The sequence below is a fragment of the Nasonia vitripennis genome, assembly GCF_009193385.2.
Source record: "Nasonia vitripennis strain AsymCx chromosome 3 unlocalized genomic scaffold, Nvit_psr_1.1 chr3_random0013, whole genome shotgun sequence".
Lineage (NCBI taxonomy): Eukaryota > Metazoa > Arthropoda > Insecta > Hymenoptera > Pteromalidae > Nasonia > Nasonia vitripennis.
The window spans coordinates 571,954-587,500 of record NW_022279633.1 but is presented as its reverse complement, the minus strand read 5'-3'; the positions used below and the strand labels follow the sequence as shown (position 1 = coordinate 587,500).

Here is a 15,547-nt window from a genome sequence, read left to right as displayed (position 1 = left end):
ATTAAATTATAACGAAAGGTAACATTTTAAGTCCCAGAATATTCGAAAGATATAATTTTCAAAACGTAAATTTAGAAATTCCTAAAAATATCGCTTCTGCAATATTTTAACTAGAAATATCACCTTTCGCAATATTTTAATTCAACATTTTTGTTTTAAAATCTAATTTTTTTTATTTTAAAATCTAAGTTTATAAATTTTGAATTTATAATCTTTACCCTTTCTAATTTTATTTTTCAAAATTTTTACCCTTACTCGGTTATTACTAGAAATAAAAAAAAGAATGAAGGGAAGAGGAAAGAGGAGATACGCGAAAGCACTGGTGCCAAGAACAAAAATGGCACTAAAAAACCACGGGAGAGACTCACCAGTACTGATGCACTTGTGATAAAAGCTGCTGAAGGAAATTCGTACGCTGATATTTTGAGAAAAATAAAGCGGACCATAATCTGACAGTGCTTGGTAACAGCGTAAATAAGATACGCAAAACGGTGGCAGGAGATCTTCTTTTGGAGCTACGAAGCACCAAAGACGTGAAAACGTAGGAACTTCAAGAAGCGGTTAAAGCGGTGCTAGTAAAAGAAGCCACAATCAAAAGGTTTCAGCAGGACCTGGTCTCTGAAATAAAAGACCTTAATATGCTTACCTCTAAACAGGATATTCTAGAAGCCCTGAATAGAGAGTATTCAAAAGAGAAGGAAATAGTAGAGAAGACGTCCGTAAAAACCTTCCGGGAAACCTATGGAGATACGCAGACCGCCGTCGTACAGCTGCCTGCCCAGATTGCTCAGAAGGCGATCGTAAGGGGAAAGCTCAAAGTAGGTTGGGTTAATTGCAGAATCAGGGAGATTAGTCAAGAGATGCGACTACCTAGATGCTATAAATGCCTTGGTTTTGGCCACATCGCAAAAAAGTGTACAGAGACATGCAGCAAAAAGTTGCACGAACAAGCTGAGTTGCATTCTCTGCCGGGAAAAGGATGAAAAATTAAAGAGTGACCATGTAGCTGGTAGCTATACATGACCAGCCTACCGAGACGCATTAAAAGAACTAAAGAACTAACGGAAATGAAAATAATGCAGTTAAATCTAAACCACTGTGAGACAGCACAGGACCTACTTAACCAGTATGTCCGCGAGAAAGAAGTAAACGTAGCTATTGTGTGCAAACAATATAAGGATCTAGACAAACCATCGTGGGAAATGGACACCACGGGTAAGCACTGGTACCAAGAACAAAAATGGCACTAGAAGTCCACGAAAGAGACTCACCAGCCCTGATGCACTTGTGATAAAAGCAGCTGAAGAAAATTCGTACGCTGATATTTTGAGAAAAATAAAGCGGACCCTAATCTGACAGTGCTTGGTAACAGCGTAAATAAGATACGCAAAACGGTGGACGGAGATCTTTTTTTGGAGATACGACGCATTAAAAAAATGAAAACGCATGAACTTCAAGAATAGGTTAAGGCGGTACTGGTAAAAGAAGCCACAATATTAAAGAGGCTTCAGTATGAAGTGGTCTTTGAAATAAAAGACATGGATATGCTTACCAAGCAGGATATTCTAGAAGCCCTGAGTAGAGAGTTTCCAGAAGAGAAAAAAGTGGTAGAGGAGACGTCCGTAAAGACCTTCCGGGAAAACTATGGAGATACGCAGACCGTCGTCGTACAGCTGCCTGCCCAGATTGCTCAGAAGGCGATCGTAAGGGGAAAGCTCAAAGTACTCACTATAAATGCCTGGGATTTGGCCATATCGCAAAAAAGTGTACAGAGAAGTACGACAGAAGTAAATGCTGTTTCAAGTGCGAAACGGAAGGACATGTAGCGAAAAGTTGCACGAATGCGCTGAGTTGCATTTTCTGCCAGGAAAAGGATAAAGAATCAAAGAGTGATCATGCAGCTGGTAGCTATACGTGCCCAGCCTACCGAGCTGCATTAAAAGTACTGAAGAACCAACGAAAATGAAGATAGTGCAGATAAATCTAAACGACTATGAGACAGCACAGGACCTACTCAATCAGTATGTCCGCGAGAAAGAGATAGACGTAGCTATTGTGTGCGAATAATATAAGGATCTAGATGAACCATTGTGGGAAATAGACACCGCGGGTAAAGTAGCAATCCGGGCATATGGAAACGTTGCTCTCTGTAAAAGAATGAAGATCCGCAGAAGGATTTATACGAGCTAAGGTAGCAGGTGTCACTATTTACAGCTACTACGCTTCACCTAACGCTCCAATCAAGCAGTTCGAACAACTGCTAGATTGGTTAATACAAGACGCAGTAGGGAGGAAACCAATACTGATTGCAGGCGACTTTAATGCGTGGGCTATGGAGTTGGGCAGCATAAAGACTAACCACAGAGGACGAGTACTTTTGGAAGCATTTGCTTTCCTGGATTCGAAGAAATACTATAAAACTGCTATAGGCCAGGAAATGGTAGATGCCCGCGGACGAGACATAAAAGACATACGAAAAAGTCTTAAGAAAAAAATGCGCAAAAACTAACGACGGGGCCTTAAGGAATTACAAGATGAGGTCGAACAAGATCCTTGGGGTCGACCATACAAAATAGTACAAAATAGTCTGCATTATAGCAGGCATGCCACCCAGTGACCTTTTAGCGTTGGAAAAAAAGGACGTATTCGAAGCTAGGAGACGATCGAATGACAAAAGCCAGAAAAAGATCTAGGATGCCGCAAGAAAGAAGACGATTACTGAATAACAAACAAGATGGAACGCTAGTGGCAAGGGGCGATGGACTCATCGCCTTATACCAAGGATAGAAAACTGGATTGAAAGAAGACACGGGGAAGTTAACTACTACCTCACGCAGTTTTTGACCGGGCACGGATGTTTCCGGGCGTACCTGCATCGGTTCAAACTAGGGGTGTGTGAGTCAAACTCGAACTTTTTTAATTTTGATTGCAAAATAAATCTGGGGTGTTAAAAATCTACTTAAATACCACGATTGTCAAGTTTTTACATATATCTAACGAATACTATGGTTTTTCCTTGTTTTATAACAGTGATATGTTACTTAAAGATTCAAGTACTTTTTCGAGTTTTTTTCGAGCTTTTGCCTAAGAAATAACTCAATTGGTTATTTGGACTGATTTTTCAGCCTATCAACATTTTTTTGCTTTTGTAATCTATTGAATCTGTTCAATCCGTATGTTAACTTAAAATCTAAACACTTACAATATATTATTATGTCTTTGGTTTAATTATTTGCAATATAATGTCGTAACCAAATGTAAAACTTAACTTTTGACTCGCACACCTCTAGTTTAAACTAGACGACCGTCCGAACTACCTAATATGTTCGGATGCAACAGAGGATGTCGAGCACGTCTTTTGCGAGTGCTCACGATATCATTAGGAGCGAGAGGAACTTGAGAGGTATCTTCAGATCAGAGTAACTCCTAAGTCAAATATGACGGCCATGCTGACCTCAAAGGATGGATGGTGCGCAGTCAGCGACTATGCAGCAGACATTCTTAAGCAAGTCAGGAAAGACGAAGAAGACATAAGAAGACGAAGAGGCTGAGTACGTACGTGTGTATGCGCGACGTAGAAAATGACGGACTATAGTGATGACGACCACATCAACCAGAAGCGGGCGAAAGCTTTTCGCCCCCCCCCCCCTTTCACAAAGCATTACTTGACAGTGGTACCGCGTGGTACAGGGGCATAGAAGATAGAGCTAGGCACCTTTACCGAGGGTCAATAAAGGCAAAGAGGACGTTCCTTTTTACGGCTGGGTGTTTTTTTATCTTACCGCAGAGGGGATGGGTTTAGTCGGTGGGAATCCGACACACGGCTGACATTGTAGATGGGGCTGTTTCGACGACCCCATAAACAAGGTCATGCTATGGTCTTTCTAAGATTTTCGCTCATACCTCTTTCTCCGAGAGAGAAAAATAACACACACACACACACACACACACACATATATATATATATATATATATATATATATATATATATATATACGTATATTTGATGTAAACTACTGACCATTTTCTTTAAAGAATTTTAGCGGGCCTTTTTAATTTTTTTTCCCAGTGGGCGTTTTTAATTTTTTTGTTTTGCTCGTCGGTCTGAAAAAGTTGCTTTACGCCCGCTTAGTAGGTACGAAAAACGCGGAAATCATGCTTGTGTTATGAACAAAATTTTTTCCCGCTTTCTTCCAGCTGATCAGAAAAGGTCACTCTAAGCCCGCTTTTTAGGTCTAAAAACCCAGAAATCGTGCATGTGTTACAAATGTTATTAAAATATTGAAATTTATAAAAGTTGTTCTTGTAAAGAGTGTCGAAAAAAATCATCGTTACAAACTTACCACCGTCATTTCATAAACAACGAAACAATAAATCCTCAAATATAACAAAATAATCAATTCACCCTCTTGTGTGTGTATACAAACGCCTTATCCACGCGCGCGGCTGTTATAGTTAAAGGACGCCAATGCTACCGTCATCAGTAAGTGTCACGGAGTTATATGTATTCACCTCGCCGATATACCCGGGGTTTTTGCCCGGGCCCATATTTACAATGTAGTGCCTCAAAAGACGTATCAACGCTCCAGACTCTCAATATCAAAACTTGATAAAATTCTGAAGAATTCAAATCACGAAACGGTGCGTTGATAATAACGCAAATATATATTTTTAATCGCGTTTCCATACCAACCTGTACTTTATTATAGTCAGGCATTTAAATGTTCGATATACAAACTAAAGTACGAGTTTACGCATTAAAATTATACCCGTTCTGTCTGTGTATATTTTGTAGTAAAGCAAACCGAAAGAGATTACCTTTCTTTCCTTTTCTTTTGCTTCCAAACGCTTGTAGCATGCTATGTACTGAACATGCATATACTACAAAGAACTTGGACACATAACCCTATAGCCCATGAATAGCATACAGTAATACAACTTTTATTTTGTTTAGAATCATGTAATTTCTACTGCAAGGTCTATCCGATTATGAAACTTGACATGCTCGAACACTTTTACCATCAGAAACCAAAAATTGCCTCCGCCAAAGCTGAGCACTAGGCCCGTATAGCTTGTAACGTCGCGAGAATTGCAGCGTTCCAAGCAGCGGGAAATCTGGGCCGGGGTGGCAGCGGAGCGTCCCATGGCCAAAAAGTATAAAAGTATAGAGCGAGATTTTATATGTGTGTGTGCTTTTTGTTTTCCATAACTTCCGAGCGAGAGCAGCGCCGAGAAGCACAGTAGGTGCGAGAAAGAAAAAACGAGAGGGTACGAGGAGTAGGAATTGCAGCGTTGCCAAATCAACCTGAGAATGAAAGTATCGCTAAGCAGAAAACCCGGAGAACCATCGCTGACGAGGAAACTGCAAGGCCAAAGATAGGCTGAAGAAAGATTATTAAGCGTGATTTATAGGGCTTATCGTCATTTTACATAATTGCATGTGAATGTGTGCGAACGCGTTTGAGCGGAATTGAAAAGCGCGCGCAGATAAGGTCTAGAGAAAGCCACTCAGTGATCTCCATTTTCACCGGCGCGGCGCGGACCGCGAGTTCGAACAAGGAGCAGCGCTCGCTTTCTTGTTTGCCAACTTTTGGTTGAGGCGACTCGAACGGGCTACGGTATAGAGAGAGTTTTGTGTTCGTTTCGTGTTGGTTTTGATTTTCTTTGTGCCGCGCATCGGAAGTAGAATTGCGGTTTTTCACGGGTTTGTCTCCCGGTATCTTTGTGTTAGCAAAATATGGTTTATCTCTTGGTTTGATGCGAAATTTAAGGCTTGTCTATGGTGTAAAATTGGTTTGTCTGTGATCGATTCAAATCGGAAAGTTCAGAAGTTTCAAGGGCAAAGTGTATCGCAGTTAGGTGTTGATAAGTTTGGGAAGTGTTAAGCGAAAAGTGCATATTGGTTACTTTAGATTAGGCGGACGGCGCGTGCCAGCGACGACCTGGTGCAAACAAGAGCGACAGCGGTCGCTCGTTGCAAGCAGTGTCGTGCGCGGCCGGTCAGAAGCATGTTGTTGTGCGCGTCCTAGACGGCTGCCCACCATCTTCTGGTGCGAGCGAGGATAACAGCGGTTATCCGTCGCGGGCAGCAGAGGCACGCGCAGGGTCTATTCGGTACGCGAGGTGTGTCTGGGAAGGGTCAGCCACGTCCGGACTTTCCGGGTACGAGTTAGCGGGGCGGTGAGCGCGGCAGGTGATTGTAAAGGAGACGTTTGAGGACAGGCGATAGAGCGTCGCATGATGCACGAATTCGGCCGGAGTGTCGCTCCATGAGAAGGAGTGCGTACGACCGTATGCATGAGTACTAGGGTAAATGAGTTTGGCTTCGGGACAAAAATTTGGCATTTTTTAGCGGTTTGTCTAGCTCTGTTGGTTTTACAAGAATTCGGTTTATCTCAAGTTTTGGGTAAAATATGCTATAAATGTGATCATGAGAACCTAAATAAATAAAACCATTATAGCATGAATCGCTTGAGGTCTGCGTAATTTTCTACTCTGTGCCACCTTCTCTACTGACCAAGAACCCTTAATGCTCTAAACTATATTATGGCTGAACTGCGGAAAGATTCGATAGCGCGAGAGTGCATGCGCATGAAAAAGACCTCGCGGTCTTGACGAGTCGGTCGTCTGGCGCCCCTTTGTGAGAAAAAAGCCTGGACTATTCCAAAGCCAAGAAAAACACCTGGACGGTGCCGAAAAATATTCCGGGTAAAACGCAGCACTAAGTAAGCCCAAGCAAGCTACAGCGTATCAAGCTTATATTCTAATATAGCAATATGAAACAAGCTATATACGTCAAAATAAACTTTTTTCTCATATTTTATAAGCAATATGCAAAAACAGGTATTCATGTGTTTTTACCTAAAATGCTTTTATTTTGAGTTATATTGCATTTAAGTTGTCGAAAAAAGCAAAAATCAATGGAATTATAATTTTTGATATAGCCATTGAAACTGAGGGTAATCAGAGGTCTGAAATTTTTCAGATCCTTATCGCGCGTTCGGCGGTTGGGGGCTATGCAGAAAAAACGACATGCTTCGAGCGTTACCAAAAACCGACACTTTTATACTATAGTGCGCGCTCCTTGCCATACTGCTCTCTCTCTCTCTCTCTCTCTCTCTCTCTCTCTCTCTCTCTCTCTCTCTCTCTCTCTCTCTCTCTCCTTCACTCTATATACATATATCATTTCACATTCACTCTATATATATCATCTCTCACACACACACAAATTATAACTTGTTTTACTTTATACTGTTATTTTGAATTGTACAACACAATGTACAGAAATAAAACTTATTTAATCTAATCTAATCTAATCTCTCTCTCTCTCTCTCTCTCTCTCTCTCTCTCTCTCTCTCTCTCGTACTACTTGGCAGCTCATGACTGCCGGCTTGGTTGGATTTCGCAGCACTATCGGAATAAGCGTTACGTCTATTCTTCTACTTCTTATGCTCCTTCCCATGGTTTCTGAGCCGGTGATGCAGTATACACTGGCTGCTGCGGCAGCACCGTTCTTATTTATGCATACATAATTCCGCCTCGCACCAGAGCGCTAAATTCCACAGCATCTACTATCATCAGAAGCTGTCCACTACCTCCGTTACTTGTTGCTTTTAGACGACGCTGCTTCTGCTGCTTAGTATTTCATGGTGGTAAGAGATGCGTGATAGGCCGGTTCTTCGTCTTACTCCAAAGAACAAATTGTCGCAAGCCCAGAACGCGTAACTAGCGAGGAGAAAAAGCCGTAGCTCGATTTCACGGCTTACCTATTCAAGTGTGTCACATACTTGTACGCAAATTAAAAAAGTTTTCTGAATCTTGTCAACACGTAATTCTGCGCGTGGTTCTCTCTAACCTATGATAGCTATGTTTTTTTGCAAATCAAAATTGAATTATTTTGCTGTAAAAATGACCAGAGCCGCGCAAGCAATAAGCTACGCGTATAAAAATAAACGCGCAGAAGAGCAGCCGCAGCATACTTACACAGAAAGAAGTAGGCACACTGAGGCGATGCGAGCATGCCATCTGACGGGTCAGGAGCGCACGCGTCGCCACTCGCGCAGTTGCACCGTCCCTCAGCGTGCCTACTTTTTTCTGTGTAGACTTTAGGATACGGCATATTTCAGCTTCAAATACTCCATTTTCTCTGCCTTGTGTAGCAGAGAGAAAAGCATGTATTTAAAGCTGAAGCGTGAAGCATTTTTAGCAAATGTTTAGTTCAGCTAACTAAAAACTTTATAAGCGTGCTTTTTTTCCCTCAGCGAGAGAGATTAATAGCAAGCGATGACAGAATGGGCTTAGTAGCATCACACATGTATACTCTGCAGTAAGATATTCTTCCAGAACGTTCTGAACCTAATGGCAAAGTCGCACGGTTTTTGAAAGTACTGACTGATATAACCTTCTCAAATCTAAAATCGTCAATTTCGGTAAAAACCATCAAAAACCGTCCGAAAGTTAAGTATCTTCGAAATTTATATATATATATTCTTTCTGTTGGAGAGGTTATTTAAATAAATATTCTGAGGTTAATATAAAAATGTATATTGAGTACAACAGTAGTAGTCGACAACAGCTTCGTTAAACACGTCCGCTCACATTGGAGTCTTGTAGTCGAAAGAGAGAGTATGGTACAGTATCGCATAGTCTGATTTTACAGAGCTGAGTATACAGTATAGTATGCGCTTAGAGTATATACGCGAGGCATGCGCACTATGCTCGCGTTCGCTCAAGCTTATCTTGTTGCGCGAAATCGTCGTCAACCAGTAGATGGCGCGACGAGTACCTTTTTTATGTATTATGACTGTATAAATTCACATATTACAGCACTTTCTAAGTATCATTATAAGGTTCTGTTTATCCTTTGCTTGAATTCAAATCTCTACTAATAAACTTTACCTAAATTTAGATATTTTTAAAGCAAATAGTTTATAATGCATCTATACTTACAAATGTTTCGTTAGGCATCAAGCTTTGTGATGATGTATTAGCTGCATCTAACAAAGATATTCCGCCCCAAGTATCACGATAGCAAATGTGTCGATTGCTTACCCAAGTACCATTAAATAAAAGAGGAGAAAGTTCACCATAAAGAACCTGTAGCATGAAAAAATATATTTCTTGAACACTTCATGAATTTTAAGATTTTGCATTAAATATTGTCATATCATTCATGTTTGTAATCATTAATGTACTCTAATAAAAGTATTGAGGAGATATAAAAGATAAGAGATCGCCCCTGGTAAAAATATTGACGTGATTTTGTGATGAACTAAAATTATGTTTTTCTTCATGTAATTTTTGTATGTGATTTGTGACGTCAGTTTATTATTTATTGATTTCAAACGTTTCATCACGTAATTTTATATCTTTTAAAAAATGCTGAAATACTTTAGCTTCATAAAACATTTTTACGTGATTTTAGTATGTTATTTAATTATATAAATATTTAGTTCTAAATAATTATACTTTTAAATACTTTAAATTTGTTAAAATGAGTGACCATATAGATGCTACCATGCGGATGGTAGTGCGGAAAATGGGGACTGATGACTAATAAATGTTATTTTTTTTTTATATTCTTTAATTTAGTGAAAATATTAAGCATAATTATTTTTTGAGGCGTTAGCTCCAATTTTAGATTCAATTTTTTCAATGAATCATAAAGTTACGTGATAAAACGTTCGAAATCAACATATAACAAACAAACGGCACAAATCATATATTAAAATTACACGAAGAAATACGCAATTTTAATACATCACAAAATCACGTCAATATTTTCAACAGGGGCATCATCGTGGCCACCTATGGCATAGTAGTATCAGTATAAAATTTGCAACATTGTTAATTTTAATAGTGAAGTGGACCAGCTTGATCCGTGTTTATTAAGTGTAAAATACGAAGCAATGTTCGTGTCTGGACCCAAAGCATAGAGGAGAAGGATAGATGCACTAAACGTGTCGTAGATCTAAGGTTACCCACACTGATGGAAAGCTGAACTTAGATCGAAATCCATAGCTCTTAACGAGTTAGCGGTACAGTGCTAGACACAAGAAGTGATATTGCTTGAATCATCACGCCAAGAAGAGGGGGGATAGTTCTTATACTTGTAATTTCTTAGGCGTATGCTACGATACCTACTGGCAAGATGCAGCGACACGACATCGATGAAACTCCGCAGAGTGAAGGGCTTCGGTCTACAAATTAGAGTCAAGGGCTCCAAAACTATACCAAAACCCCAAAGAAATATTGGAGAAAGTTAAATATCATAAACACAATAATAATAGTAACTGAGTATTTATCAATAGTACATTATGCAACAAGAGACTGAAATCGGAGATTATTCCCGCGGGTGAGTTGACTGTAGTGAACACCTGAGGGAATGATAGACTTTAGTCCCGTGTTGGATATAGAACTTTATTTACGACTTGAGTGTGTAGCCATTTTGTTGTCTTGAAAGGTCGAACCTGCACATCCATTATTAATAAAAACTAGATATTCAAAATTTTCCAAAATTTTTCGTTTTAAATTTTTTTTTCAATTTTTCCAAAAATTAAAAAAAATTTCGAAATTATAAAAAATACTATTCTTACATTCGCGGGAATACAGTTACTTTATTCCTGCAAATACGGAACAAAAAATATATGAGGGAATAGCTATGAGCTACTTTAGTCCCGTTTTTTCGGGAATAAAGTAGCTATTATAGCTCAGCCGTGAATAAAGTATATTACATGATTAGAATTAATATAAAGATTGGCATGGGTGAAGTAACCTAAGCACATGTAAAGAGCGCTATGCTCGTCAATGCACAAATGCTAGGGCCCCTGTAGGTAGATTAATCGACTAGTCAGGAGAGCTGGCTAGCCAAGCGCATGAGAGAGTCTAGTCGATAGTACGGTCGCGCACTGGGCTTATGTACCAGTCGTTCGCCTATACTTTGCATATACTATAGACACTTTGTTGACATTCTCTCTCTCTCTCTCTCTCTCTCTCTCTCTCTCTCTCTCTCTCTCTCTCTCTCTCTCACGTGAGTACACAACACCTGTTCTGTTCATCTCGCATTATTACTGCTGCACGCTGCCTTTGGGCTTGCTTTTCTATAGATAGTTACATGCACCTCTTTACAACCTTCAACGTAATATATAAATCACTGGAGGCTGCAATTTCTTTAACGCTGTTTTCTCTGCTTCAACATTTTTCATTGCAACCTTACCTCCAAGTTTACGCGCTTTCTTTTCTGCTGCACGGCGTCTCTTTTCGCTCAAAGACATCTAAGTGGTGCTACCTGTTAGTTGTCGAAACACCAACAAAGTCTTCATCAATCTAAGGTTGGTTACTTCTCACTTTCTCGACTGGCGCTCCACCTGGCTTTAAGATTCACGAGTCTCTGTCGATAACTTACCGCTCACAGCTATCCTTTAACTTTATTGACTGCTAGTAAGTTGTCACAAAAATTCAAAAATGAGCTTAGACAGTAAGAAGGACGTTAAACCGCCCGCTGTGTGCGATCGCTGCGACAGGACGACAAGAAAGAGGTTGAAGAGGTGCGAGATGTGCGATCTTCAATTCCATACTGGATACATCACATTCAGGTCTATTATTGTGAAGAATGCTGCCACCTTTGCTTGTGCTAGCTGTGCTGATAACTACGTCAGCAGCACACCTAAGGCTGCTGCTGACGTAGACAAGGGCGAAGGCAACAGTTATAATAACAGCATTTACAGAGAACACACCTAAACAGGTGGTGCCCAAGAAGAACAAGTCAGCATCTCTATCGCTCTCTGAGTCTAACAAGGAAAGGTACCCAACCCGAACTCACCGATTTTGATGATTTTCATATATGTTGTAGAACATAAAAAAATAAGAGACACGTATTTTTTTTTATCGGCTAATTTTCACTTTTAAGGGGTAAAAACCTCCCCTAAAGTTAACCCCCAAAAAGCGTTTTTTTTAAATATCTCGGCTTAAAATTAATATTTTTCAATGAAACAAATTGGAGGTTATTTCTTACAAAAAGAGCAAGTATTTCATGGTGATTTGAAGAGTAAGGGTAGCATCCCCTATTTTTTAGGGGTTGAAAACATATATTTTTTGGCATAATTTTATAATAAAAATGTTTAAACCGACTAAAAAAAATTGGAAAAAATGTTTAAACATCCTTAATAACAAAATTTAGTTGACGTCTTTCGGTGTTTTCATAAATATTACCCCTAAGGGGGTAAACCACCGCTAACACAAAATAACTGTAAATATGTAATTCAATACATAATATTTCGTAGAAAGTTTGTATATAGAGGTTTTCGAGGTCGCTGATTACAAATCTGTTATCAGATTTTGAAAATTCAAAATGGCGGATCCAATATGGCGGACGGAAATATCGAAAAAAAATTTTAACTTTCAAAAAAACTTGTTTACAAATGTGTGATCTTTGTAGCCTGTACATGTGAACTAAAGAGCCTTAAACCCTAAACCCCTAAAGAACAAATAGGCTAAATGGTTGTGCATTTTAACCAAACGACTTCAAACCCCTAACCTCCAGACAAGCCGAAGGCCTATGCTTTACCGTAGACACGAGTATAGACATATTACCGATATTTTATTCTATCATTTTGTATGTAACAAATAACGTCTCGTTTTATGTTTCAATCAAAGATTATTTATTTTTCTGCTTTTATAAATTAGCATAATTTCAAAAGTAATTTCATAAATTATAAAGTATTTCATAAATTGCATAATTATATAATTTTATAAATTCAAAAAGTCCACACTTTTTTGCAAATGAAAAAACATAGGTTAATAAAATTAGTTTATCAAACTCTTTTGCGTTTTGTAATAAAATTTAATGTTGTCATACTTGGGAGTTTTTCATTGTTACAATTATTTCGTAAGCCAAACGTTTTTTAGATGAATTCTCGAAGTAATGATTATTGTATCTATAGTAAAATATTTACAGTCTGGAATTCCATAATAATACTATTTGATACGATTTAATGAATTTATCAAAAAATCTAAATTTAATAATAAATATTATTCTAATTATTATTATTTTTCATTATCATTGCTATTATCAGTATTACTGTTATTTTTGCTATTGCAATTATGCTTATTCTTCTTATTATTATTATTATTATTATATTACTATAATAATTTTTGTTATTGGTAAAAATACATAAAAGAATATTAATACTCGAACTTCATTTGCAATTAAAGAACACGTTGTTATTGAAAGGGAATTTTATATGCATTCATTAGTTTAATGAATGTTATCGTACATTCAATGATAATTCCACAGATAAATGTCTTTCACTCATAAAAGTTGTTGACAATATGTGCGAATCAGTATGTTCTTTTTTTAGATTGTTTTCATCGAGTGTTTACCTCAGCTGCCTGTGTTATTTTTTAGGCAGTGAGTGAGTTTTGTGGGTATTCTAGTTCGATGCCGGAAAGTACGAATAGTACGTCTTTTTGTTTGTCAGTGGTATCATACAGTTGTAGAAAATTTTCTTTAGTGATTTTATATAGATTTACATTATTCAATTTCAAAGTGAATAAAAGTTGAATAAAACCAAAAATAGAGTTTTCCGAACATCACAAAGTGGAACGAGAATTCTTCTCCAATGCATAAATTAATGATTTGATTCAATTTACATTCACTCGTTTTATTCTGGTAGAAATGTAGCAGTCGTGCCTTACATGCAAAAACACAGCTTGTATAAATTTTACCGCTTGTTTTCATTTTAGATTGAAAAATGAAAATTAATCCGTTAAACGTTCTAAACTTATTATTAGCATACTTTCAAGCGTTAAACATACCAGATAGTGTCACGAATTATCACGAAACAGAGTTGGCCGAAAAAATAAAAGAAATTTTAATAGATGCAACACATGATTTCAACGATGTAGAAATGATTACTGATGACTCTTTGGATTTTCAAGAAGAGTATAAAGACCATAATGTGGAAATAATTGAAGATGAAGTGCAACATCATTTTCCTGATCCGGATATAGCACCAACAAATCAATGTACAGCAGATAATGAAGAACTAGATTTTGAATACAAAAAAAGAGCTGTGAAGAGAATTTTGGAGAAGTAGCAAAACGAAGCAAAATTTAAGTCTCAAAACAGTGCAAAACAGATTCAAAAAAGTATCATCTATTAGTCAGCTACGTCGTTGGGCTCATTCAATTAATAAAGGTGGCACGTATAGAGAAAAAGTAGCACAAATTTGTCAGTATACCCTGGATAATTTTCAAGCAGCTCTCGACAGTGGTTCAATTATCCATGATGAAGATATAATTCGATGGGCCTTACAAGCTAAAAAAGAAATTGGTTTTGATGATATTAGATTCAAAGCTTCTAAACATTGGTTACTCAAATTTAAGCAAGCACACCGAATAGTTTCTAGGAAAATAAATAAGTTCATAACAAGAAAAACACTAGAAAGTAGTGCAGAACTTACGGCTAAAGCTGAAGCATTTATCGATGACGTTAAATCGTGTATACCAAGGATTGGACTCGAAAATTTGTATAATACAGATGAGAGCGGATTTCAGCTAGAAATGCATTCTGGAAGAACATTAGCAGTAGAAGGAGAAAAGCAAGTGCAATGTCTGGTACAGTCAATTTCAGCAACAACGCATAGTTATACTATACAGCCACTAATATCAGCTACTGGACAACTGTTGTCACCGCTATTTCTTGTTTTAAAGGAACCAAGTGGCAAGTTTGGCCCTATTGTAGAACAAAACATATTTAGACCAGAAAACGTGTACGTGGAAGCATCCAAATCTGGAAAATTAACAACAAGTAAGGGAACTAATAACAATTTTTACATTGTAATATCGTTGATCAGTTAATTAGTAAGTCGTTTAATTGCAGATCACTTCAAAATCTGGTTGGAAAAAATATTTTATCCCTATGTAGGCCATCACTCAATACTATTACTTGATTCTTGGAGTGGTCATTGTGACAAAGTTATAGAAGAAACAATGCCACAAAATAAAATTATTAACATAAAAAAATTCCAACTGGAACCACAGGAAAAATACAACCACTTGATGTCTATGGATTCCGTATTTGGAAAAACTTTGTCCGAACATTTTCTGATAATGCAATGTTAATGGATCATGATATGAATTTACATGTGAGAAATAATATAATTAAACTTCAATCATTGGTTCACAACCAACTGTCTTCACCGAGATATATAGATTTGTTTAAATATTCCTGGTATAAAAGCGGTTACGTCAATGAAAAACCAGATAAATTTGATAATCCTATAGATTTCAGTTTTGGAAAGTCTTGTGCAACACATTGTGAAATAGAAGGGTGCACAAACATTGCAATTGTACGATGTGGTTGGTGCAAAAAAGCATTGTGCTTTAAACACTTTTATGAGGACTACCATTATTGTAAAAACATCGTAAAATAATATATTTTATGCTCAATACAAAAAATGCACTATGGCAAAAGATAAAAGATTGTAGATTATTATTATACTCTAATATTATAATAAAAAATACTCTTTTTGTAAGAAATAACCTC

At 37.7% G+C, this 15,547-nt stretch overlaps 1 protein-coding gene across 3 annotated transcripts in view; it reads right to left on the bottom strand.

Moving 5' to 3' along the window:
• LOC100679866 (inactive dipeptidyl peptidase 10) overlaps positions 1–15,547 on the bottom strand; it is a 160,524-nt gene that overhangs the window by 96,326 nt on the left and 48,651 nt on the right. For all 3 annotated transcript variants that reach the window (XM_031927154.2, XM_031927156.2, XM_031927155.2), the window contains one exon: positions 8,950–9,096. In XM_031927154.2, coding sequence (XP_031783014.1) covers positions 8,950–9,096 — 147 coding nt within the window. The remainder of the gene's footprint in view (positions 1–8,949; positions 9,097–15,547) is intronic.